This window comes from Bubalus bubalis, chromosome 8 (assembly GCF_019923935.1).
Source record: "Bubalus bubalis isolate 160015118507 breed Murrah chromosome 8, NDDB_SH_1, whole genome shotgun sequence".
Classification (NCBI taxonomy): Eukaryota; Metazoa; Chordata; class Mammalia; order Artiodactyla; family Bovidae; genus Bubalus; species Bubalus bubalis.
The window spans coordinates 109,658,178-109,683,749 of NC_059164.1; the positions used below are offsets into that span (position 1 = coordinate 109,658,178).

At 38.9% G+C, this 25,572-nt stretch overlaps 1 protein-coding gene across 1 annotated transcript in view; it reads left to right on the forward strand.

The window, feature by feature from the left end:
• CNTNAP2 (contactin associated protein 2) overlaps positions 1-25,572 on the forward strand; it is a 2,308,807-nt gene that overhangs the window by 668,058 nt on the left and 1,615,177 nt on the right. Inside the window, exon 2 of the mRNA XM_025292067.3 lies at positions 17,955-18,065. Within this exon, the coding sequence (XP_025147852.3) occupies positions 17,955-18,065 (111 nt within the window). The remainder of the gene's footprint in view (positions 1-17,954; positions 18,066-25,572) is intronic.

Genomic DNA, 25,572 nt, shown 5'->3' on the forward strand with positions numbered 1-25,572 from the left:
AAGACCCAAACAGTGTTTCTTTTTTGGTAACTTTCCCTGTACTTTACTCTGCAATTTCTCTGTTTAGAAACCTTTAATTGTGCCTTGTTCCCTTCTGCAGAAGATTGAAAATTAGCTGCTTAGTTTTCAAGGCGCAACATACTACTTACTTTCAATTCCTCTTCCTTACCATTTTCCCAAACACATTTAGCATAGTAATCAAACTTACTTTTTGTAACCTCTAATTAATCTCATTTTCTGGGCCTTTGCTTGCTTGTGGTTTCTCTTTCTTTCTCGCTGTGAAAGGTGGAAGATCTCTTTTTAACTATTAAATATCCTTAAAATTGTAGGGCTTCTCTTCTCAAGTGCAGCAGATTGTGTAAAGAATGAGAGCGATGAAATATCTTCTCCCAGGACTGGGTGTCCACAGTCTGGCTGGGTTCTGCTCCTTGTTTGCCTGTAGTTGACTTTCTTTTGGATTCTTTCTTCCTGACCTGGATTTTCTAGACTTGACTCCATCCTGTCCTTTATGTAAGACCAGAGTCATGCTTAGATCCCATCTGCTTGTCTCCAAAACCTCCTGCAGGTGGTGTTCCTAGTGAAGTAACACCATCCATTGCCATTCGTAACTGGGAATGGTGGCAAAAAGTGATCCAGTCTCCTTTCCTGACTAAGATCAGTGCACATCTACCTGTGTATATTTGAGAAGAATTACTGTGTCTCCATTTTCTTTTCATTTGATATAGATTTTGCCTTTTCATTGTTGTTTAGTCGCTAAATCTTGTCCACCTCTTTGTGACCCCATGGACTGCAGCATACCAGGCTCCCTTGTCCTTCATTATCTCCAGGAATTTCCTCAAACTCATGTCCATTGAGTTGGCGATGCTACCCAAGCATTTCATAGAAGCCTTCTGAAAAAAACAAACAAACAAACAAACTATATCTGTTTAGAATTTAACCATTATCAAATATATCTCAAAGCAGGCAGGTTTCTTTGGAATAGAATGTATCCCTGGATATCAATATAATATCTTTTTCTCTTTAGATTTGTCCTAAGTTCCCAGAACATTTCCTTAGTGGTGGCATACAAAACTCTCATTCAAGGCACCTGGTTCTGACAGGAAGGACCAGTGGTGACATTGAAAGTATTCCTTCTTAAAATAGGGAAATTTGCATTTGCTGAAAGCCAGAGGCATTATAAAGGACACGACAAAAAATGTTATAAGAAGAAAGAAAGAAAGGTGAGAGAAAGGTCCATCAAAAAATGGAATGGACAGGCATTCATGCCCAGCTGTTTGTACATGTGTGCTAAGTTGCTTCAGTCTTGTCCGACTCTTTGCAACCCTATGGGCTGTCACATACCAGGCTTCTCTGTCCAAGGGATTTTCCAGGCAATAATACTGGAGTGGGTTGCCATGCCTTCCTCCAAGGCATCTTCCCAACCCAGGAATCAAATCTATGTCTCCTGCATGGACAGGTGGATTCTTTACCACCGAATCACCTGGTACATGCTGAATCAATCTTACTCATCAGCAAAGTACCCCAGTGAAAGAGATGGATTTTTACAATTTAATGTGTAGATGTAAAATCAAGTGCTGGATAGTTTTGTCTCAAATATGGTCACTGAGAATCTGAAGGGTCTTGGGGAAATTTTAATGTGCTACATTCTTGGCTTTCTAATTCCTGAAAGTGAAAGTGAAGTTGCTCAGTCGTAGCCGACCCTTTGCGACCTCATGGACGGTAGCCTACCAGGCTCTGCCGTCCATGGGATTTTCCAGACAAGAATACTGGAGTGGGCTGCCATTTCCTTCTCCAGGGGATCTTCCCAAACCAGGGATCGAACCCGGGACTCCTGAATTGCAGACAGACGCTTTACCGTCTGAGCCACCAGGGGACTTGATTGCTTCAACGAATGAAATGCAGAACCCATGACTGGTATTTTAGTTAAAAGCCTAACTTTTAACTAAAGATATAATCTTTGCATATGCTCTTAAATGACTCAGACATCTTGTTTTATTAAATGATTTAAGCAAATTAGTCCAATAGCATATATTATAGCCTTTACTTGATGAAAGACTTCACACCATACTGTCACCCACAAAAGAAATCTCAGTAATTTCTACCTTTCTTTTTTCTATTACTTCATACATCCTGTAAAACCAAGCCAGTCACCTTCAGAAATATCTTTTGCATCTTTCCCCTCTTATAAGGCCACTGTCACTGGCTTCCAATCATCTGTGTGCCTCTTCAGATTTTCAACGTTGTAATATTCTTGTTGTTTTCAGAACATACCTCCTAGTCTGTTTTGCCCTCCTATCAAAGTTTTCTTGCTTTAAAATACAGCTATGATTGGATCATATCACTACCCTGTTAAGCAAACCGTATCAGTGGTTTCCCAAGGTCCATGAAATATAACCCACATTTTTAGCATGGATTTCACCAGGCTGTGAAATCTGGGATAAAGGGAACCTAGATTTAAACATAATAGGTACCCAGTGAACAGTTGTTGAAAGAATAATTGAGAACAAGCAAAATAGGAATGAACAAATGAGATTTTGCAACACAATTTGGCCTCAGCATCTTTATGCAGATAAATCCCTCTGTGAATTCAATGATTGCTACCCTCTGTACCATCTGCTGTTCATTCATTCTGGGCACCGATCACTGTTCCATGTACTGGGAACGCAGACACAAAGAAAACAATCCTCAGCTTCATCCGTGAGGATGAGCAACTCAAAGGTGGAGTCACCATTAAACACGCAAATGCACAGATGAGTGCATGATTCCTATTTGTCAGCGTTGCTACTAAGGAAAGGAAGTGGGTTCTCTGAGAAAGGGAGGCAGATTGAGTTTAGCTTGAGGTATGGTAGAGTTGGAGAAGATCTCTTTTCCTGGCATTTGATTGAAGATGTGATAAGTTTCCAAGTGGAAATTGGGAGAAGAGTGTGTTAGGCAGCTGCAATAAGTTGTTGGGGTTGTTTTTGTTTTATTTTATTTTAAGATTCTGCTAGTTATTCCTTCTTAAAGTCAGTAGGCATTCCCATAACCCTTACCCTAACCCTAACCTTCACCCTAAAACCCTAGCCCTTTTTGTAATACTGATAATGATGTGCTTGTCTGGAATGTTTTTCTCTTCTATTTTCTATCTAATGCATTTTTTTCTTATCCTCCCACTTTTATGTTTAAATATTAAAACATCAAACTGTCATTACCCCTTACAAAAACCCACATTTGGATATCTATAATAGCTTTTTCATATTGCCAAAAGTTTTGAGCACTCAAGATGTCCTTCAGTAGGTAAATGGATAAACTGTGATACATCCAGACAAGGAAATATCATTTAGCACTAAAAAGAAGTGAGCTCTCAAGCTGTGAAAAGACATGAAGGAAATGTCACCACATGCTGCCAAGTGAAAGAGGTCAATCCAAAATGACTTCATGCCATGTAATCCCAACTATATGACATTCTGGAAAAGGGAAAACTATAGAGACAGTAAACAAAATTAGTGGTTTTTAGGGTTAGGGTCGGGGAGATGAACAGATATAGAAAAGGGCATTTTTAGGGCAGAAAGATTCCTCTATGATACTATAATGATGGATCTGCCCAAGTGGCTCAGTGGTAAAAGAATCTACCTCACCAATGTAGGAGACACGAGAGACACAGTCTGATTCCTAGCTCAGGAAGATCCCCTGGAGTAGGACATGGCAACCCACTCCAGTATGCTTGTATGGAAAATTCCACAGACAGAGGAGCCTGGCAGGCTACAGTGCATGGGGTCTCAAAGAGTCATACATGACTGAGCATGCATACACTCTAATGATGGATATATGTCATCATAATTTGTCCAAGCTCATCATGCATATGATGCAAAGAGTGAATCCTAAGGTAAAGCATGAATTTGGGATGATTATAATGGGTCAATGTACATTCAACACTGGTAAAAAATGTAACATTCTATGAGTGACATTGATAATGGGGAAGGCTATGCATGTGTTGGGATATGAGATGTATGTGAAACCTCTGTATCACCCTCTTAAATTTGTTCTAAACATAAAAATTCTATAAAAACTTGTCTTATAGAAATACATTGAACCATTGACATTAAACTTTCACTGTTTTTGTAATAAAGTTGGTTGTTACCGTTCAGTCACTAAGTCATGTCAAACTCTTTGTCACCCCATGGATTGCAACACACCAGGCTTCCCTGTCCTCCACTATCTCCTGGAGTTTGCTCAAACTCATGTCCATTGAGTTAGTGATGCTATCCAACCATCTCATCCTCTGTTGCCCCTATTTCTTCTCCTGCCTCAGTCTTTCCCAGCATCAGGGTCTTTTCCATTGAGTCAGTTCTTTGCATCAGGTGGTCAAAGTATTGGAGCTTCAGCTTGAGCATCAGTCCTTCCAATGAATATTCAGGGTTGATTTCTTTTAGGATTGATTGGTTTGATCTCCTTGCAGTCCAAGGGACTCTCAAGCACCTTCTTCAATACCACAGCTCAAAAGCATCAGTTCTTCAGTGCTCAGCTTTCTTTATTGTCCAATTCTCACATCCGCACATGGCTACTGGAAAAAACATAGCTTTGACTGTATGGACTTTTGTTGGCAAAGTGATATCTCTGCTTTTTTATTTGTTGTCTAGGTTTGTCATAGCTTACCTTCCACGGAGCAAGCATCTTTTAATTTCATGGTTACAGTCACCATCTGCAGTGATTTTGGAATCTAAGAAAATAAGATCCACCACTGTTTCCATTGTTTCCCCATCTATTTGCCATGAAATGATGGGACCAGATGCCATGATCTTAGTTTTCTGAATGTTGAGTTTTAAGCCAGCTTTTTCCCTCTCCTCTTTCACCCTCATCAAGAGGCTCTTTAGTTCCTCTTTGCTTTCTGCCATTAGAGTGTTATAATCTGCATATTTTAGTTTATTGATGTTTCTCCTGGAATCTTGATTCCAGATTGTGATTCATCCAGCCCAGCATTCATATAATGTATTCTGCATATAAATGTGTATATACTATTGGGATTATATTACAAACACTGTTTCATGGCCCATTTTCCTTTACCTTAGCATACCATAAATGCATGTTAATTAATTAAACCTTCTCTGACAGCTTTGCTTTATTGACTGTCTGGTACTCCACTCTCCACTTTGGACCAATCAAGTTCATGATCAAATCTGATATAACTTGAGTCAGGAACACTGGAGGAGGTTTAAATAAAGCCCTTTAGTTAATTAATTAAAAATGGAAGTGGATTAAATAGTCTAGGATATAGACTTGATTGTCAATAAATACACTGCTTTTTATCATTGAATACTCTCTTGGAGTTAACCAGTAAATGAAACTAGATCCGAGTCAGAAATCTAGTCGTTTACCAGTGGACCAACAAATTGCAATCTAGAAGAGTCTTGTCCATAGGAAGATTACCGATGACAGCTAGAAGTGGCCTAAGGTTCATTTACTCGCACTACAATTGACCTTGGCACTCTTCAAATTACTGTTTTATTAAAATTTCGGGGTAGCTCTGCCTGTTCATGAGACTGTAGAATATAAGTTGAGGAAAAAAAGACCATGTTCACCCTTATTTTAGAGATTAAATCCTTAGTTGATGCTACTTTTGAATACCATTTGCTTTTTAGCATGAAGTAATATAAATACAATTTTCAAGATGTTTTCTATATTGTACAAAAGGTGAACATTGATTTTTATTGTTTGGTGTGACAGAATTTATTTCTCTGAAATTAAAATATTGACTTAGAGGAGAAAAAACTTTTTTATTCTCACAAATCTTTTTTTTTTTTTTTCCTGGTATATAACAGTTTTGTAGATAATTTGAAACTGATTAATCTGTTAAACCATCTGTCAGAAATGTGCTGCAGCTGTTAAATGTCCAGCATAATTTGAACTGCAATTCTTGAGTAATTCACCCTTGGTATGTGCAGAGCAGACAATTTCCTATTTGATTTACAACTGTGATTCTTGCAAACATGGCTGATTCTCTAGCTATATTTTCTTAAATGTTTTGTGAACATAGCTATTAGACTGAAAAAAAAAGGAAAAAATTTGATTTGATTTTTTTTAAGATGATAACATTGAATCTGTTCATTAACAGATGCTACTATACTGATTATGTTCAGTATTTTTCAAAGGATGTGAAGATCCCTACCATACGTTATATTTTCCATATACTGAGAATGTAAAAAACTCCCCTTCCTTCAGAACAGATCACCATATAGCAGGGAGATCAACATATAACCAAATACTTATCACAGTGTGTTTTCAATGATATAGGAGGAAAGTGTTATTTTAGAAATACCAAATTCTTATTTTCTTTTGCAAACAAAGAAAAACAAAAGGGGTTTTGAAAGAGTACTCTCAGAAACGTCAGTAGCTTCAACTCTTACAAAATTCACTGCTGGAGACAAGATATTTTAAAAATTCTAAAGGCATGTACTGATGATGTAGAAAAACCCTCAGTATAATACAAAGGTTCAAATGACAAATCATTTTAAGTTGATAAAGATCAGAGAGATGATCTTACTTACGTGGGATATAGTGAGGAAGCTCTACATGTAACATCATGGGATAAAGCCAACTCTTTTTGCACAAGCAATTTTTAAAAATGGGAAAATGCAAAAATGTCCATTAGATAAAGTAAATACATCTCTGTTGCCAAAATCTAGGAACTATTTTGCCCTGCTCACATTTAGATGGATTTATTACTTATCATTGTCAGTAATGCCCTATATGGTATTCATGCTGCATGCCAGATTCTTAGGCCCTGGGAATACAGGCTCAACAGGACAGGCACATACCCTGATCCCAGGCAATTCAGAAAAGTAATAAACATTTTTAAAAGATAAACAATCAGGATTATTTTATTTTCATTTTTTTTAAACTAACACAACATTGTTAATCAACTATACTCTAGTATAATATAAAAAGTTAAAAACAGCCTACCTAACAAAAGTAATTTTTTAAAAGAAAGTTTGATAAAACTTATTTGTGTGTGCTAAGTCATTTCCATTGTGTCCACCTCTTTGTGACTCCATGGACTGTAGCCCCCCAGGATCCTCTGTCTAAGGGATTTCCCAGGCAAGAATCTTGGAGTGGGCTGCCATTTCCTAGTCCAGGGCATTTTCCCTCCCCAAGGATCGAACCCTTGTCTCCTATGTCACCTACATTGGCAGGCATATTCTTTACCACTGAGCCACCTGGGAGTTTGGTTGAATTTGTCTGTGAACTATATAGGGCCTGAGGTTTTCTTTGTGAGATTTTAAGCTTCTGACTCAGTTTCTTTAATGGCTATGGCATTACTGAGGTGTTTGACTTCTTTTTTGAGTCAAATTTGATAAAGTTATATTTTTCTAAAAATTTACTCATTTTATATGATTATTGTAAAAAGAGAATATTTTAGATTATCATTGGTGCTATGAACAAAATAAAACTGTGCCATCAAATACCAAGTAATGTCAAATACCAATATGAAGCTGGAATTTGAGTTGATGCATTTAGACACTGGCCAGAGAAAGAGTGGGCTGGTATTTGAGTTGGGGGCTGTCTGGAAAGGAGTCCACCTTCTTTAGAGCTGATGAAGAGAATTCCAGCCAGGAGGCAGGGAGAGGAAGAGGCACTTTAGCAGGAATGTGCTTGGTGTGTCTGAAAAAGAGAAAGGAAGGTGAAACTGGAGCTTAGCGACTCAGAGGAGAAGAGTGAAATAAAATAACTCCAGAGATCATTGAGAGCCAAGCCATCACAGGCTCTGCTGGAGTTAAGGTTCCATGCTCAATGCAAGGGGAAGCCCTCAGGAACAAGGGCCAGGAATAATCTGATCTGCTTTTTAAAAGATCCATCAGGCAAGTACAAAGAAAATGGATTTTGAAGGGATAAAGGTTGAAGCAGGAAATAAGTGCCCAATAAATATTTATTACATGAATAAATGGAATAAATTTGATGTACTGTGCTGAACATTATATTTATTGGATGTAGGCATATGAGCTGAAATGCTGATCCTGTATGATTTTCTCTGAGAACACCTATTTAAAACTGTGGGTGTCTCTTCCTTTTATTTGAAAGATATGGGTTTGTTGTGGACAGAAGACCTTAAAATTGCTGCATGACAGAGGGGGCATCACTTCAAGTAAATTCCTGGGATCAAAATGGGAAGTGGTAAGAAAAATCTGGGCTTCCCTGGTGACTCAGCAGTAAAGAACTCACCTGCAATGCAGGAGACATGGGTTGGATCCCTATGTTGGGAAGATCCACTGGAGAACAAAATGGCAACCCACTCCAGTGTTCTTGCCTGGAAAATGCCATGGACAGATGAGCCTGCAGGGGCTACAGTCCATGGGGTCGCAAAAGAGTCAAGACATGACTCAGTGGCTAAAAAACAACAGCAAGAAAAATCTGACCATTTCATTTTTGTTAGGAGATCTACACACTCAAGAATAAATCCAGTGTACAGATTTTATCCAAAGTGACCCTGGAGATGGTAGACCTCAAAAACTTGTAATCATATACAACTTGGCTTTTGTCCTTGTTCTATTATTCTTTGGGCTTCCCTGATAGCTCAGTTGGTAAAGAATCCACCTGCAATGCAGGAGACCTGGGTTTGATCCCTGGGTTGGGAAGATCCTCTGGAGAAGGGAAAGGCTAACCACTCCAGTATTCTGGCCTGGAGAATTCCATGGACTATACAGTCCATGGGGTTGCAAAGAGTTGGACATGACTGAACGACCTTCACTTCACTTTCACTATTATTCTTTAACTGTGATGTCTCAAGCTTCCTCATCTGTATAATGGTAATGATATCAATGTCAAAGGCTTACTAAATAAAGTAACTCACTGAGAGTATTCTCGCAGAATATTTACTGCATTGCCTGCCCCATAAGTACTCAAAAATGATTACTATTACTATTGATTTGCTGATTTTGGCTTAGTGGTTTCTACGGTTTATGGTACTGAGATGGAAAAGGGGCACTGCCTCATTGAATTCAAGGCTGCTGTAATGCATATGGCAGCACATTTGGTTGTTTCCCATTGAGTGGAAATGAACAAAAAGGAAAGTAGGGTCCCCTCCTTGAAGGTGTAAAGAGGAAAGTTTCAGTGAGAAGATAAAGGGGAGAGACAGGTTTCCTTTTTTCCCTTATTGATTTTCATTATATGTCAGGTAAAACATGTCCACTCAGTTGATTTAGTTCCAAATTTATTATCTTTACCTTTTTCTAAATTAGCATTTAATGGCAAACTAATTATACTTCTCTTCATGATTGCTGGCTTCATGTCTTTTGTGAGATGCCTTAAGTAAAGAAAACTAGATAAATTCTCCATACATTGTATGAAAGGACAATTAATTCTGAATTTAAATATATAATCTCTTTTCCCAATGAACTAACATTCTTGCATTTTCTGTGCAAAGGAGTTTAACCCTGCTATGAAGATCCAGATGTAGATAATAAAAGATCCCTTCATAAAATGAAATACAAAGCAATATTTATTTTTATTTTAAAACAAAAGGAAATATTTGTATGGACATTTCTTTGATAAGTCAGTGTATGCTAAAGACCAGATTGTCAGTGTCCTCACGCATTGAAACATACATGTTGTATCAAATGTAGTGAGTGTGTGGATGTGTATGTGAAAACTAGTAGCAGTGATTACTTCTGTGGATTGTGAAAAATCTTTTCTTTCTCTGTATTGTATGGAATTTTATAGGATCAGGCAAAAAAAGAAATCTTATTTCCAGTGACAAAGAGTAGGCTAGGGATGTTTGAGCAAGAAGTACACAAAGCAAGGCATGAATCATAAACAGTACGGGAGGAAATTATGATGAAAATGAAGATATATAAAATTAGAGTTGAGTTGGAGTCATCAGTATTTTGCCCTAAGGAAGAGCAAACATTTTTTCCAGAATTCTCCTATCCTACTGATTTTTAAAACCATTTACTTTCTATTGCTATGACGTAGGAAATCATAGAAAAACTTATCCAAAATTAGAAATGGCCATTTGAAATAATGAAAAGAACAAACAAACAAACAAACCTGAAGACACTCTGGATAAGATGGAACTTTGTCATCCAAATTCATACCCCTAGGAATAAAATATCATTTTTTTTAATTGTAAAGAGCATGCTCTCTTCCATGTGCTAATATTGGGAAAACCTCAGTCTAATACTAATCTCTGCAAATCACAACTATCCTAGAAATTATTTATTAGATCAGGTTAAGTTAAAATAACTGAACTTACAAAAAGTTATACTGGAAGAGCATGTCATGTTTCAATTTCCGGTACTGGCCATACATTCAAGGAGTAATACAGTATTTAAACATCAAAATGTATATGTACATTATTCAATTCAAAGACATTTGGCTCCCAGGTAGAATTACACCTTTTTCATAGAGAAAAGTAAGTGGGGTATGGGGTTTCCACAGATGGCATATGGAAATGAGCTCAGTTTGTTTGGGTTTTTTAATAGAATGCTAAAGTTAGCAAAGTTCCGAGGTGAAAAATACAGAGCCTATGCAAGGAATGTGTGCTAAGGAAAGAAGACAAAGCACCACGTTTCTAAGTGCATCAAAACAAAGACTTCTGGAACCAGTGGCCTATGTTTATAGGGAATAAAAATAGTGGGACTGCCTTAAATGTGGAGAAACAGATTGTGAAGTTATTGTTAGTGCTGTGCCTTTCTTCCTTTCTTTTTCTTTATTGTTCTTTCTCTCATTTTTTCTCTCATTTTTCTCTCCTCCTCCCTCCTTTCCTCCCTACCTCCCTTCCTCTCTTTCCTCTTCTCTCCTCTTTATTGAGAAGAATATTTAAAACATACACACGCACACATGGAATCATAGTCTTGGGAATACAGTCTCTAAAGCAGTGCTAGATCCCATACCAGCCTTTGTTTGATCTAAGTGTGGAAACTGACATTCCTTATACTTTGTGAAGCATTTACAGGACAATAATAATCTCAGTGATTCCTCAGGAAACACACCTGAGTCGTGGCTTCAGTCTCTTTTTCATCCAAATCCTAAAACTATCCACTCCAAAATCACTGCAGATGGTGACTGCAGCCATGAAATTAAAAGACGCTTACTCCTTGGAAGGAAAGTTATGACCAATCTACATTGCGTATTGAAAAGGAGAGACATTACTTGGCCAACAAAGGTCCGTCTAGTCAAGGCTATGGTTTTTCCAGTGGTCATGTATGGATGTGAGAGTTGGACTGTGAAGAAGGCTGAGCGCCGAACAATTGATGCTTTTGAACTGTGGTGTTGGAGAAGACTCTTGAGAGTCCCTTGGATTGCAGGGAGATCCAACCAGTCCATTCTGAAGGAGATCTGCCCTGGGATTTCTTTGGAAGGAATGATGCTAAAGCTGAAACTCCAGTACTTTGGCCACCTCATGGGAAGAGTTGACTCATTGGAAAAGACTCTGATGCTGGGAGGGATTGGGGGCAGGAGGAGAAGGGGACGACAGAGGATGAGATGGCTGGATGGTATCACTGACTCAATGGACATGAGTCTCAGTGAACTCCGGGAGTTGGTGATGTACAGGGAGGCCTGGCGTGCTGCAATTCATGGGGTCGCACAAAGTCAGACACGACTGAGCGACTGAACTGAACTGAGGCTAGGTTCGATGCACGATACTGGATGCTTGGGGCTGGTGCACTGGGACGACCCAGAGGGATGGAATGGGGAGGGAGGAGGGAGGGGGGTTCGGGATGGGGAACACATGTATACCTGTGGCGGATTCATTTTGATATTTGGCAAAACTAATACAGTTATGTAAAGTTTAAAAATAAAATTAAAAAAAAAAAAAAGAAATAGCGCCTTATTTGTCCAAAGAATTTTCCACTGTCTATGAAACAATGTAGCCAAAGCATGCTTTGTCCGGGAATTCAGGGAAATGGCACAGAGGATAACATCCTCAACAGTGGCTGGAGACTCAGGCAGTTGTAGACTCAGCTGAGAAGGACACTGACTGGCTGTAGCTGGATACCTTGGGAAGCAAGCAGAGCAGAAGGAAAGTCAGGAGTGGGAGGCATCATGCAGTCCTGGAGCACCCACTGAGATGGACCTCTAGGCCTTGAAATGAGCATCACCACAGGAAAGACAGGCCATCTCTGGGAGGAACTGAGATGCTCTTAGGGGAACCAGGGAAGGAAATGACCACCACCACTTAGCTTGCAATTTGAGATAGTTTTGGCCAGAAGGAGCCAGGCAGGAGGCTACTGATTGGAAACAGAAGACTTTAGGGGGAGGTCTGGCCTCTTAACTTTGCCCTGACAATGGAGTCATAAAACCTGAGGCTGATGGTCATGCAGTTCTAGATTCAAAAATCAGGAGTTGAATGCACAGGAAATAAAGAGAACATTTTATGATGTATTCCCTTGAGAGTATGCCTTTTACAGTGCCTTTTTTTTTTTTTCTGAGTGTGAATCAAATGTTTCTAGAATGTATGGATACATTATGGATATGGATACAAAGGGATACAAATATGGATACAAAAGGAAGAAGAGGGCATGGGATGGATTGAGGTAGGGATAGATATGACGAATTGATATGATATGATATATGATACTGATATGATGCATAAAATAGATAACTAATGAGAACCGATTGTACAGCACAGGGAACACTACTCAATGCTCTGTGGTGACCTGAACGGGAAGGAAATTCAAAAAAGGGGGGATATACGTGTAACTGATTCACTTTGCTGTACAGTAGAATCTAATCAACGTTGTAAAGTAACTCCAATAAAAATTTAAAAAAATAGGATTTCCGTTCTGGTAGCACTGTTTGGTTCTGGAGTTCTTTGCCATTCTTATTTTCTGGGTATTTACTTGTATTTCTAAATGTGTGATATAAAACATATATTGTAAGTGCTGTGGTTTTAAAAGATGTGGTGAATGTTTTCCAACATTATTTCTTAATCAGAGATAACATTTGAATGCTACTCTGATGTCAATGACATATGTTCTAAAGTCCTCTGACCTCGCGAACTTGCTGTCCATCCCCCTTGCCAAGAACTATCACTCTCAGCCATGCTCTTGGAGGTGAAGGGCCACAGCCATTTCGTCTCGCTTTGCCAATCACTTCCTCTGTTCCAGCTTGAATTCATACAGAATTCTTACAGCTAGTCTGCCTTCCTGATTGACTGAAATTGTGTGAAAATAAAACTCAAGGCCCATCTGCTCTTCTAGTTTTCATCCAGGATTCCCTGGAAGGGAAATACACTGGAGACCAAATATTTGCCATGACTATGTGGCTGTAGTTTTGGAAGACATCCCAGTATGGAAAAATACAATACTAAATTATTTCAAATGTTAGCATTCTCCCTCTTTCTCTACTACTATTACCACTAGTATAAAAATCCTAACTTTCTCCAGGGATCTGTTTGATTTTCTAATGTTTAATGTCTGCAGAGTATTGAGACGCATGCTCTAGAACAACAAGCAGTCAGACTCTTTGGAAGATGGAAGGTGTAATAACTATTATTACAGTTGGAGATAAAAATGGATCATTCATCCTAATAGTCAGTCAGGCAATATGGGCACATGTGGAGTATAGCTACAGCCATCACGGGGAAATTTCATCCTCATTGTAGCTTTAAAACTTCTCCTGTCTCTATAGTGTTCTTAACCCTCTTCATCTATATCCTCTCAATTCTTCAGGTCTTATTTGTGTTACCATAAGTGATCGTTAATCATTCTTCTTTGTGGATACATGGAATATTCATTATATTGAACCAGAGGTTGGAAAACTTTCTCTGTAGAAGGTCAGATAGTAAATCCTTTAGCTGCAGAGGCTGTGTGGTCTCTTTTTGTGACATTCTGCTGGGATGTGAAAGCAGACATAAATGAGTGAATGGGGGTGTGGTCCAGCACAGCTTTACTTAACAAAAGCGAGCAGCGGGCCAGATTTGGTCTGGGGGACACAGTTGTGGACTCTTGTCCTAGACAGTGCTCGAGGGCATTAGAGTTTGAGAGAAATTTAGCTAATTTCTTCATATTATGTGTGAGTCAGGGTGGCTCAGATGGTAAAGCATCTGCCTGCAATGTGGGAGACTCCGGTTCGATCCCTGGGTTGGGACGATCCTCTGGAGAAAGGAACGGCAGCCCACTCCAGTATTCTTGCCTGGAGAATCTCATGGAGACAGGAACCTGGCCGGCTACAGTCCATGGAGTTGCTAAGAGTTGGACACGACTGAGTGACTAACACTTTCACACTTTCATCTGTAGAAAGGGGGTTAACTGACGTACTCAGGGTCACACACAGGAGAAAGCCAGGAATGACAAGGTCACCTAAACCACAGTCCTGTGTTTTTAATTTACTTGTTACTTTCAGGATTTGATTATGTTCTAGTCAGCACTGAATTACAGACTGGTATTATTTTCTTGTTTCATGTTTAATTACTTTATGTGGGTCCGTATATTGTTACCGCTCATGAGAGAATGGGAAATAGATACATAGATGTTTTATTGCCCAAAGTGATTAGAACAGGGCAAAGCAGGGAACAAGAGCATAATAAATATTTGTGACTACCATCTTTCAGGAGAACATATAATTCCTGTGGCATTTTTCTTGCTTAATTATGCACTTATAGATTTTGTCTCAACTTAGATCCTTAAATTATTATAATAATTCTATAGTACTTTTTAAAAATAAATAATCTTTTATCTGTTTCTTTCTTGATCTCCATTTTACACTAATTTTGTTATTCTGATTTATATGAGTCTTTAAAATTAGTGAAAAAAATTTAATTTGGTATAAAGATTAATTTGTTATGGAAATCAAATTTAAAGAAAATAACTAATATGGATAAACTATCCTCGGATTTTATAAACCGCTGTATTTAAGTTCTAAATTTAAGCAAGTTAAATGGATCACTTGATTATTCAACTTCATTTTCATTATTTACCATGTGTAACATGGAGCTATATATTCAGTGAATACTGAATTTTGGATAATGTATTATTCCTTATTATCAGGTATTGTTGTTTAGTTGTGACTCTTTGCAACCCCATGGACTATAGCCAGGCTCCTCTGCCCATGGGATTTCCCAGGTAAGAATACTGGTGTGGGTGGCCATTTCCTTCTCCAAGGAGTATCAGGTTAGTCCTACTGAGCAGGTTTGGACAGAAAGTTTCTCCTGGTATGGTCCTGTTGAGCTCTGCCACAGCATGTTCCTCTTTTCCTTAGGTTACTATGCAGATGTTACCCAATCAAAGAGACTTTTCTTGGCGAGGCACCCGAAGCCTGCAACTCTCTCAACCTCTGCCGTACCCACAGACTCCTAGCCCCTCTTTCATATTTAGGGTGTCTTGGTAGTTTTTATCACCATCCCATCCTATGAATTCATCCTATTAATTCATGTTTTTACCTGTTTGTTTTTGTTCTAGTTAGATTTTAGTTTCTACTGAAACATAAATTACGTGAGGACAGGAGCACTGTTTCATCTACTGCTGCATTTCCTGTGTCTGACACAACATAGGTTCTTCTTTAAATTTTTTAAAATCTAGTTTATTTTTTATTGAAGTGTAGTTGATTTCAGGTTACCGCAAAGTGTTTTGGAATCTTTTTCAGATTCTTTTCCCTTATAGGTTCTTACAAAAGATTGAGTGTAGTTCTCTGTGTTGTAAAGTAGGTCCTTGTTGGTTATTGGTTGTGTATTTTGTATAGAATAGTGTCTATATGTCAAAAATTTTTGTTTTATTTGAATGAATAAAATAAACATGACTAAACATTAGCACATTTTTAATATAATGGAAAATTCTGAAGTAATAGTTGCTCGTTAAAATTCAAGCAGAACTTACATCAAAAAGTTTTACAAAGTTAGACTGAGACAGAAGTTAGAAAATCAGGGTTTTATATGTGTGATCAACGGCAGCTAAAATAATAGTAAGTTTTAAACAATTAATATGAAACCCTTCACTGTGGATCCTCACTTTGTAAACTGATACTTTTAAAATAAATGTTATGTTCCTCTTTTCAGTCATTTACATTTAACTTTCTGGGAAATATATTCACACACTACATGCCACATTGCTCAGAGGCACGCGCAGCATAACTGAGAAAAGTAAGAAATCTAACTATGTTTTACAAGGACGGATGTGTTCCTCTTAACTTCAATTTTGTACACACTCGAGTGGTGAGATAATGAAAACTAATTCATTTCCCCAGGATCACTGGGGACTTCACTCCACTTGAATGACTTTTCAAGAAAACTAGTTCATTCCTTCTATTGCTAGTTTTTTTGTTTTTCCCCTGTATATGAATATCTGAGAGAGAAGTCATTTAGAATATACAGTGTAGTTCTGTGTCATATTAAACGAAATACTGAGCACATGTAAACACTTGTTGGGGATTTAGGACCATCTCTCTAAAACTTAGGTGCTATGTCCTGTTGTAATGTAGCATCGTGCTTTGAGACTCTTTGAGTCTGTCAAGTTTAGTTGTCCTTGTTTTTCCTTCCTCCCTTCCTTCCATCCTCCCTTTCTCTCTCCTCTCCCTCCCCATCTTCCTCCCTCCCTCCCTTGCTTCCTTCCTTCTACAAATGTCATTAGAGTGTATGCCAAGTGTCAGGTGCTATTCAGATCATTGGAAAGGAAGCATTAAGCAAACTCTCAAAACCTTTATTTCCATGGAGCTTCTAATCTCATGCGAGAGAAAAACAATCAAACAACTGAATGCATGAAAACACAACATATCAGATGGCTGTAAATGCGATGAAGGAAAATAGAGCAAGGCGTGGTACAGAGAGTGAGGGCAGTGAGTGCTTGTATAGCTGGGTGGACTAGGAAAACTTGTCTGCACTGTGAGAGATAACACTAAACAGAGCCTGGGGGAGGTGAGGGATGAGCCTTGAGGTCATCGGAAGAGTGACAGCAAAGGTCCTGGCAGGAGCAGGTCTGTAGTTGCAGTCAGAAGGAAAGGGTGGCTGGATGGTAAAGGACAAGAATGCTGGAGGATGTGACCAGTGCAGAGGCTGCCGTGGGCCATTGGGGGACCTCGGACTTCATTCCAAGTGACTTGAGAGCAGGAGCCAGAGGATATTTTGAGTGCAGGAACTACCTTACCCACCTGCGTATTTTTTAAACTGCCCTTTTGGCTGCTGTGTACAGAAGGACTATGGCAGAGGAGGAGGAAGGAAGACTGTGCAGTCACAGAAGTGACGGCTGATGGCTGCCTGGACCAGGGGATCGGGCAAGTGAGGTGGTAGGATTGGGGATACTCCAGTATGACAAGACAGAGCACTTGATGCAGTCTCCCGGAGACCAAGAGGATGCAGAGAAGAGCTCCAAGGGTTGAGTCCTGGGCACTTTAACGTATATAGACACTAGGAAGGTGAGAACCACCCATCAAAGTGGAATGGGAGAGTCAGCAGTAGTAAAGAAGGAGGGGGAAAAAATAGTTCATTTCAGTGCAGAAGCCAAGTGAAAATTAGAACTCCAGAGCAGATCATTGGTCAAGTATAATGAGAACTGACTAATATTTTAGACAGCAGTGGTTTCGTGTTGGTGGTTATCTTGTGTTCTTTCTTACTGGTACCTCCTTCCTAATTTTTTAGTTTGAATATTATTTCTCCTGGTCTTCCCTCCTCCAAGCTCATATTTCTAACCCTGCATCCTTAGAGTGAATAAATAACTGAAGATTTTGACAAGACCCCCCAAATCCCAAATCGTGTTAAATAACCAGCCACAACTTTATTCATGATTCTGAGATAGCAGGCCTGCATTGAAGTCTTTTGGAATAATAATATGATATATAACTTTATCATAGTTATAACTTGAAAATCAGAAGGCTATTGAAATTGTGCTAGGGTTCATTAGAATCATCAGTGTTAAGTTGTATAAATTATAATTGTTTGCTATATATATCATGTATCTTGAAATTTTCATTGTAGTCAATAGTGATTTTTAACAAAAAATATGCCAGTGATAATTCAGTCTTTATTATATCTGGCTTTCTTTTCTTTTCAGAAAAATGTGATGAGCCCCTTGTGTCTGGACTACACCATGCAGCTTTCAGCAGCTCATCCTCCATGTCTGGGAGCTATTCACCTGGCTATGCCAAGATCAACAAGCGAGGGGGTAAGGCAAATTTCATTTGTCAACAAATGTGTTATGTAAGAACATATTATATTTACACGGCATTTTTAAAGTATATTTTATTGTACAACAGCTAAGTGGCTGGCAACCAAAATCATTCTTCCCATTTCTGTTGACAGTCACAGACACTTCCTATAAGCCTGTTTCATAGCCACTATTTTGGAATGATATCGATAAAATTGGGCTGGAAATAACAGATGATGTATTAAAGAGGAAGAATTTTTTTGTAGCCACTATGGAGGGCTTCCCAGGTGGCCCTAATGGTCAAGAATCTGCCCGCCAATGCAGGAGATGTGGGTTCGATCCTTTTGTTGGAAAGATTCTCTGGAGAAGGAAATGGCAAACCACTCCAGTATTATTGCCTGGGAAATCCCATGGAGAGTGGGCTTAGTCCATGGGGTCACAAAGAGTCAGACACAACTGAGCTACTAAACAGCAACAACCATTGTGGAGTGATATAGAAAAAAAAAAAAATGAGCTGCAAATAGGAGATGGTAAAATGAAGAGGAAGAATTTTTGGAGTTTATATGATAATGAATTCAAAATGACATAAAAATTCTGAGTTCAGGAAATGCTTGTTAATCCTAAAATCATTTAGAAAGATGTTAAAAAGAATAGGTTCCAAGTATGTGTACCATGCATGAGGAAGAATACTTTGTATTAACTGCTTTTTCTCCTTTTATTAATGTACACATTTAGTTTCTATTGAAAATGCAGGATGAAAAATTATGACTCTTTGCAGTTTCTCCCCTAGTACCCAGAATTTAGCTTTGTTATTAAAGTCATGTGAAAAAATTTGTATATGTGCAGCTAAAATTTTACTTTTAAACTTTAAAGTCATAGTACCATTATAATTAGTAAATGATGATTTCAAAATGGACAGCAGCTAATAGAAAGTAAAAGAAGATAATTAAGAACAGAAACCTAAAACTCTTTTGCTTCAAAGAAATTCTGGTATAAATATCAATGAATGACAACTTGGAAAGATACAGTATTTTCTTAGCTAAATATGTATTAACTGACAGAGGCCATAATTTTTATTCAATAAAACAGGAATGCTAAGCTTAAATCATAACAAATTCAGGAAAAAATGTAAAAAATTAAAGAAGGAAGGAAAACGGGGGAAAAAAGCATAAACAAAGGTTGAAAAAAGAAAATTGGAGAAAACCCAAAGGGGGAGGAAAAAAGAAGATGGGAAGAAAGAAAACATATCAGCAAAGAGAGAAAAAAATATCAGAGAGAATCAGAAAAAAAGGGAGAAAAGAATACATAAGGAAAAAATAGAATAATATATATATACAGAAATTCCTGAAAGTATAAAGTTATCATAATCAGAAAACAATTGGTGAAAGAAATCACACAGGTAAAGATTGCTAAGTTACTTCAGTCGTGTCCGACTCTGTGTGACCCATAGACGGCAGACCACCAGGCTTCCCCATCCCTGAGATTCTCCTGGTGAGAACATCGGAGTGGGTAGCCATTTCCTTCTCCAATGCATGAAAGTGAAAAGTGAAAAGGAAGTCGCTCAGTCGTGTCCGACTCTTAGTGACCCCATGGACTGCAGCCCACCAGGCTCCTCTGTCCGTGGGATTTTCCAGGCAAGAGTACTGGAGTGGGGTGCCATCGCCTTCTCCGACAGGTAAAGATAGAGGAATATAAATTTCAAATATATATATATATATATTTTTAATTTTATTTTATTTTTTAACTTTACATAATTGTATTAGTTTTGCCAAATATCAAAATGAATCCTCCACAGGTATACATGTGTTCCCCATCCTGTACCCTCCTCCCTCCTCCCTCCCCATACCATCCCTCTGGGTAGTCCCAGTGCACCAGCCCCAAGCATCCAGTATCGTGCATCGAACCTGGACTGGCAACTCATTTCATACATGATATTTTACATGTTTATATATATATATATATATATATATATATATATATATATATACATACAGCTTTGATTTAAAAGTGGTATTCATCAGCTATTTTTTTCAATGTGCTGTTTTTTAAAATTGTGGTATAATTGATGTAACATTATGTTAGTTTCAAATGTACAGCATAATGATTTCATGTATGCAGATTTGTATGTATTGAAAAGTGATCACCACAGTAAGCCTAGTTAACATCCATCACTATACACAGTTACAAACATTTTTTCTTGCAGTGAGGACTTTAAGGTCTAGTTTCTTCGTAGCTTTCACATATGTAGGACATTATTGTTAACTATAGTCAGCATACTGCATATTATATCCTCAAGACTTATTTTATAACTGGAAATTCATACCTTTTGACTCCCTTCACTCATTTTACTTAACTCTCAACACCCTGCCTCTGGGAACCATCAGAGAGTTCTCTGTGTCTGTGTAGTCATTCTTTTTATTATGTGAGTAGGGCTTCCCAGGTGGCACTCGGAGAAGGCAATGGCAGCCCACTCCAGCACTCTTGCCTGGCAAATCCCATGGATGGAGGAGCCTGGTGGGCTGCAGTCCATGGGGTCGCTAGGGGTCGGACACGACTGAGCGACTTCACTTTCACGCATTGGAGAAGGACATGGCAACCCACTCCAGTGTTCTTGCCTGGAGAATCCCAGGGATGGGGGAGCCTGGTGGGCTGCCCTCTACGGGGTCGCACAGAGTCGGAAGCGACTGAAGCGACTTAGCAGCAGCAGCAGCAGGTGGCTCAAGTGGTGAAGAACTCGCCTGCCAGGGCAGGAGATGTGGATTCCATCTCTGGGTCAGGAAGATCCCCTGGAGCAGGAAATGACAACCCACTCCAGTATTCTTGCCTGGAGAATTCCATGGACAGAAAAGCGTGGCAGGCTACAGTCCATGGGGTCGCAAAGAGTCAGACACAACTGAACTACTAAACAAGTTTTCAAAAATTTTCCTTCAATATGTCAAATAATGAAAAATTTAATGTATTCCTTTTCCATTAAATTAAATAAAACTAAACCAACCCCCTCCCTCAAAAAAAAAAACAAAAAAAAACCAGAAAACTTGCCATACCCAAATTCATAATTATGATGCAGACCAGTCCAGTACTAATAAATGTGGGACAACATATAAAAGGGAAAAGAAATCATACATATACCTCCTGATATCAAGAGGATGTGATATTCCCTAAAAGAAGTATCATGATGTTGAAAGATCAAAAATAACTTTAATGAAAGGAAGCAGAATCTCAAAATATTTTTTTAGGAAGTTCTGTGGGAAAAGAATACCGATGAAATGTTATACCTAATGAATTTGAGAAAGTCAAGTTATGTCAAGAGTGTGACTTCTTTGGGCATACAAATGAAACAACCCAACCAACAGTGAGATGAGTGAAAAAAAAGAATAAAGAAACCATGATCCAATGATGGTACTGAGCAATGAATCATTTAAATATAAGATCATGACTACATTGGTTCTGGAGAAGACTCTTGAGAGTCCCTTAGACAGCAGAGATCAAACCAGTCCATCCTAAACGAAATCAACTCTGAATGTTCATTGGAAGGGCTGATGCTTAGGTGGAAGCTCCAATCCTTTGGCCACCTGATGCAAATCGTCAACTCACTGCAAAAGACCTGATGCTGAGAAAGACTGAAGCCAAAAGGGAGGGGGCAGGAGAGGATGCGATGGTTAGAGAGCATCACCGACTCAGTGGGTATGAATTGGAGCAAACTCCAGGGGATAGTGAAGGACAGTGAAGCCTGGTGTGCTGCAGTCTCTGGGGTCGCAGAGTCAGTCTCAACTTAGCAACTGAACAACAGGACAACTAGGAATTACAGTTGTAGAAAGAGCATAAATGTTACAGATGTGGAATCTAAAATATTAAATACCAAACTATGGGATTAGATATATGCTTTTTCTCCCCAAACTTTCAGAGCAGGAGGCCACTGGATGCTATAACTTTTAAGTGCAGATTTATTTTGTTTTTGTGTTTTTGAAGAAACATCAATATTTGTATTGTTGCTTTCATTCTAGTAAAGTTACATTAAAATATTTTTGTTTTAAAAATATTACAGGATGCCACTTTGAATTATTTAGAGGTGTTTATCTACTCATATATGTAAAGTGAGGTATCTAAAATTAAACTTCCAAAATGTTAACTTTCTTTTTTAACCTGGAAGATGGCATTTGAGTAATGTCTTCATCTTCTTTTTAGCAGGTTTCTTTATAGTTTCTAGAATGTATGCATCTATATCTACAGTACTTAGTGTTAGTCGCTCAGTCATGCCTGACTCTGTGACCCTGTGGACTGTGGCCAGCCAGGCTCCTCTGTTCATGGGATTCTCCAGGCAAGAATACTGGAGTGGGGAGCTACTCCTTTCTGCAGGGGAATCTTCCTGACCCAGGGATTGAACCTGGATCTCCTGCATTGCAGGCAGATTCTTTATTGTCTGAACCACCAGGGAAGCCCAAGATGCACATGTATATAAATAGAAGCATAAATACAATGCATTTCCTGTAAGACAGTTGTTTCAAAAGCAAAATATTATTTTAAATATTTGTGGCTTCTTAGTTGTTTGACTGGCAGCTTCTCTCTGATTTTTGATACAGTGGATTATCATGTGTTGGGGTAAAAATGTGATGCTGTAGTTCATAGGGGAAAAGCCTTGTCTGTGTTATAGTCTTGCACTTACTAATGGCCCATCTTACCAACATTTGTTCTGCAAGGATTTTTATTTACTTATATTTTACCTCGCAGGGACCTCTTTTGCTTCTTAGTGGTGTACGTGCCTGGTTGCCCATAATGCCCTCCCCTAGCTCATCCCACGTTATCTACCTGTTTGAAATTGTCACACACTGGCCATATCTGCACTCATCATGTCACCATTCCTGTGCATGTACATAAAAGACACCCATGTGCAGGGCCAGCTTGACCCTGGTTAATAACTGTGGATCAAGGTAGCAAGTATCAGAGAGGAGGATTACTTCCTCTAGAAGAAAAGAAAAAAAAAAAATCCACATATGGTTCTTTCAATTAAAAACAAAGTTTTTTATTCCATCATAAATTTTATATGCAAACACCCTGGGAAGAGAAGTCATGTTGACTGAAATTCATTTTAAGATATAAGTGGCTAATGACCAGCATTGATTGAGAATTGTTTTGTTTTTCGTGCAGCAGAAAATTATGTATCTTAAAATTAAAGCCAACAGAGCATTCCACAGGGAGAAAATATAAAGAATATGTCAGGGAGGCAAGAAATGCTAGAGATATATTTTCTTACTTGACTATTGGCAAGAATCATCTGATTTATACACCACATAACCATTTGAAAGCAGGGAGATCTTATACTAACAGAAAAGGATAAAAGAGTGTAATTTACTAATTATACAAATACAGAAAAGAACAAATTCAGTTAAGCATTATGTTGATAAACATTGCTTCAAGTTTTATCATTTATTTAAATGATATTCTTCAAATACATTTTAGAGAGCTAGATTTATGAATACATAGAAAAGCAGAGTATAAAAGCAAATATACATTCGGATGACAGATTGACACACGTTTACAGAATGGAGTTTAGCTCTTGGGTTCCTGTGATACAAATCCATCTGCTGCAAGCTTGGTGTCAGGGACAGAAACATGACAAAGCTGGGGGTGGGGTGGGGGACAAGATGTTTAAATGAAAAAATCCACTTGTAATTCTATCATGTCTTTTGAAGCCTATTGCTTTAAGAGTTTTTGTTTGTGTTGGAACAATATCTACCTCTTATGGTCTGTGTTCTGGATTTATCTTAATTCACTGATGCTTTCCCAGGCTTGTGTCATTCTGACTCAATAGCAAATAGATGGATGACTCTTTCCAAAACATAGCACAGATATTAAACCTTTGAGAATTTTGTGTGAGATAACCATCGCCTTATCATATAGTACTTTACAGATTATAAAATGCCTTCATATAGGTTCTAAATGTCCCCTGATCTTCACAATGACCTTGTTAGAAAAAATACATTAGAGATGCCAACTATTTCTTCTCCCAAACTTTTTTCTCCGCATGCCTTCTACTGTCTACTTCCCCTAAGGGACAGTCATTCTTCCATGTAGCCATAGGTGATGAGAGAGAACCCACGATCTCAACTGATGTCATCAGAACCTCTGTTTTATTTGTGCAACATAAACTCAGGAACAAAGAGAACTACTGGGTAAAGCGTGATGGTGGTGTTGGTTTAGTCACTCAGTCCTGTCTGACTCTGCAATCCCAAGGACTGCAGCCTGCCAGGCTCCTCTGTCCATGGCATTTTCTTGGCATGAATACTAGAGTGGGCTGCTGTTTCCTACTCCAGGGAAATTTTCCAACCCAGGGATTGAACCCACGTCTCCTGCATTGCAGGCGGAGTCTACTGCAGAGCCAGCAGGGAAGCCCCCAAAGCATGGCAGGCCACATATAAATAAGACAGACAGGAGTGACGCAGATGCAGGAGAAGAGATGAAGGGTCTGGGGCACGTGGGTCTAGGTAGAGGATGGAAAAGTCCCCGGTCTCATTCCTCTTCCACTGCCTGTGTGCCTCACTTCTCCTTGCACCTGGGAAACTCACCTTTCTAATTCTAATAATCACCTCCTCTGGCCTGAGCTGATTGTAATAAATCTAGTTACCAAAGAACTCCTGATTAAAAACCATGAAATGTTATCAGTGCTGCATTGCAATTAACCCAAAGATAGAATGTGAAAAGAGATGGAGATTTTGCAACAAGTCTCTTTCACCCCCTTCAGTTCAGTTCAGTCGCTCAGTCCTGTCTGACTCTTTGTGACCCCATGAACTGCAGCACACCAGGCCTCCCTGTCCATCACCAACTCCAGGAATCCACCCAAACCCATGTCCATTGAGTTGGTGATGCCATCCAACCATCTCATCCTCTGTTGTCCCCTTTTCCTCCTGCCCTCAATCTTTCCCAGCATCAGGGTCTTTCCAAACGAGTCAGCTCTTCGCATCAGGTGGCCAAAGTATTGGAGTTTCAGCTTCAAAATTAGTCCTTCCAATGAACACCCAGGACTGATCTCCTTTAGGATGGACTGGTTGGATCTCCTTGCAGTCCAAGGGACTCTCAAGAGTTTCACCCCCTTGCCACTTACTTTTTCTTAGTAGATACTGAACTGCTTGCTGCTCCTCAGATGTTTTCTTTTTAGAGAAAAAAACAAAAAAAGATTTTTAGGTTTGCTTCTTAGATAATCCCTTCTCTATTAGGAACCTGTCACCTTCTCTCTTAAACCCAAGGGCAGAGATTTGTAATGGTGGTGGGCCTTCCCAGGTGGCGCTAGTGGTAAAGAATCCACCTGACAATGTAGGGGACATAAGAGATGCGGTTTGATCCCTGAGTTGGAAGATCCCCTGGAAGAGGGCATGGCAACCCACTCCAGTATTCTTGCCTGGAGAATCTCCTGGACAGAGGAGCCTGGTGGGCTACAGTCCATAGGGTTGCAAAGAATTGGACACACATAAAGCGACTTAGAACATGTACATCCTTTAGGTCCTCCAGCAGGGAGAACAGATTGCATTTG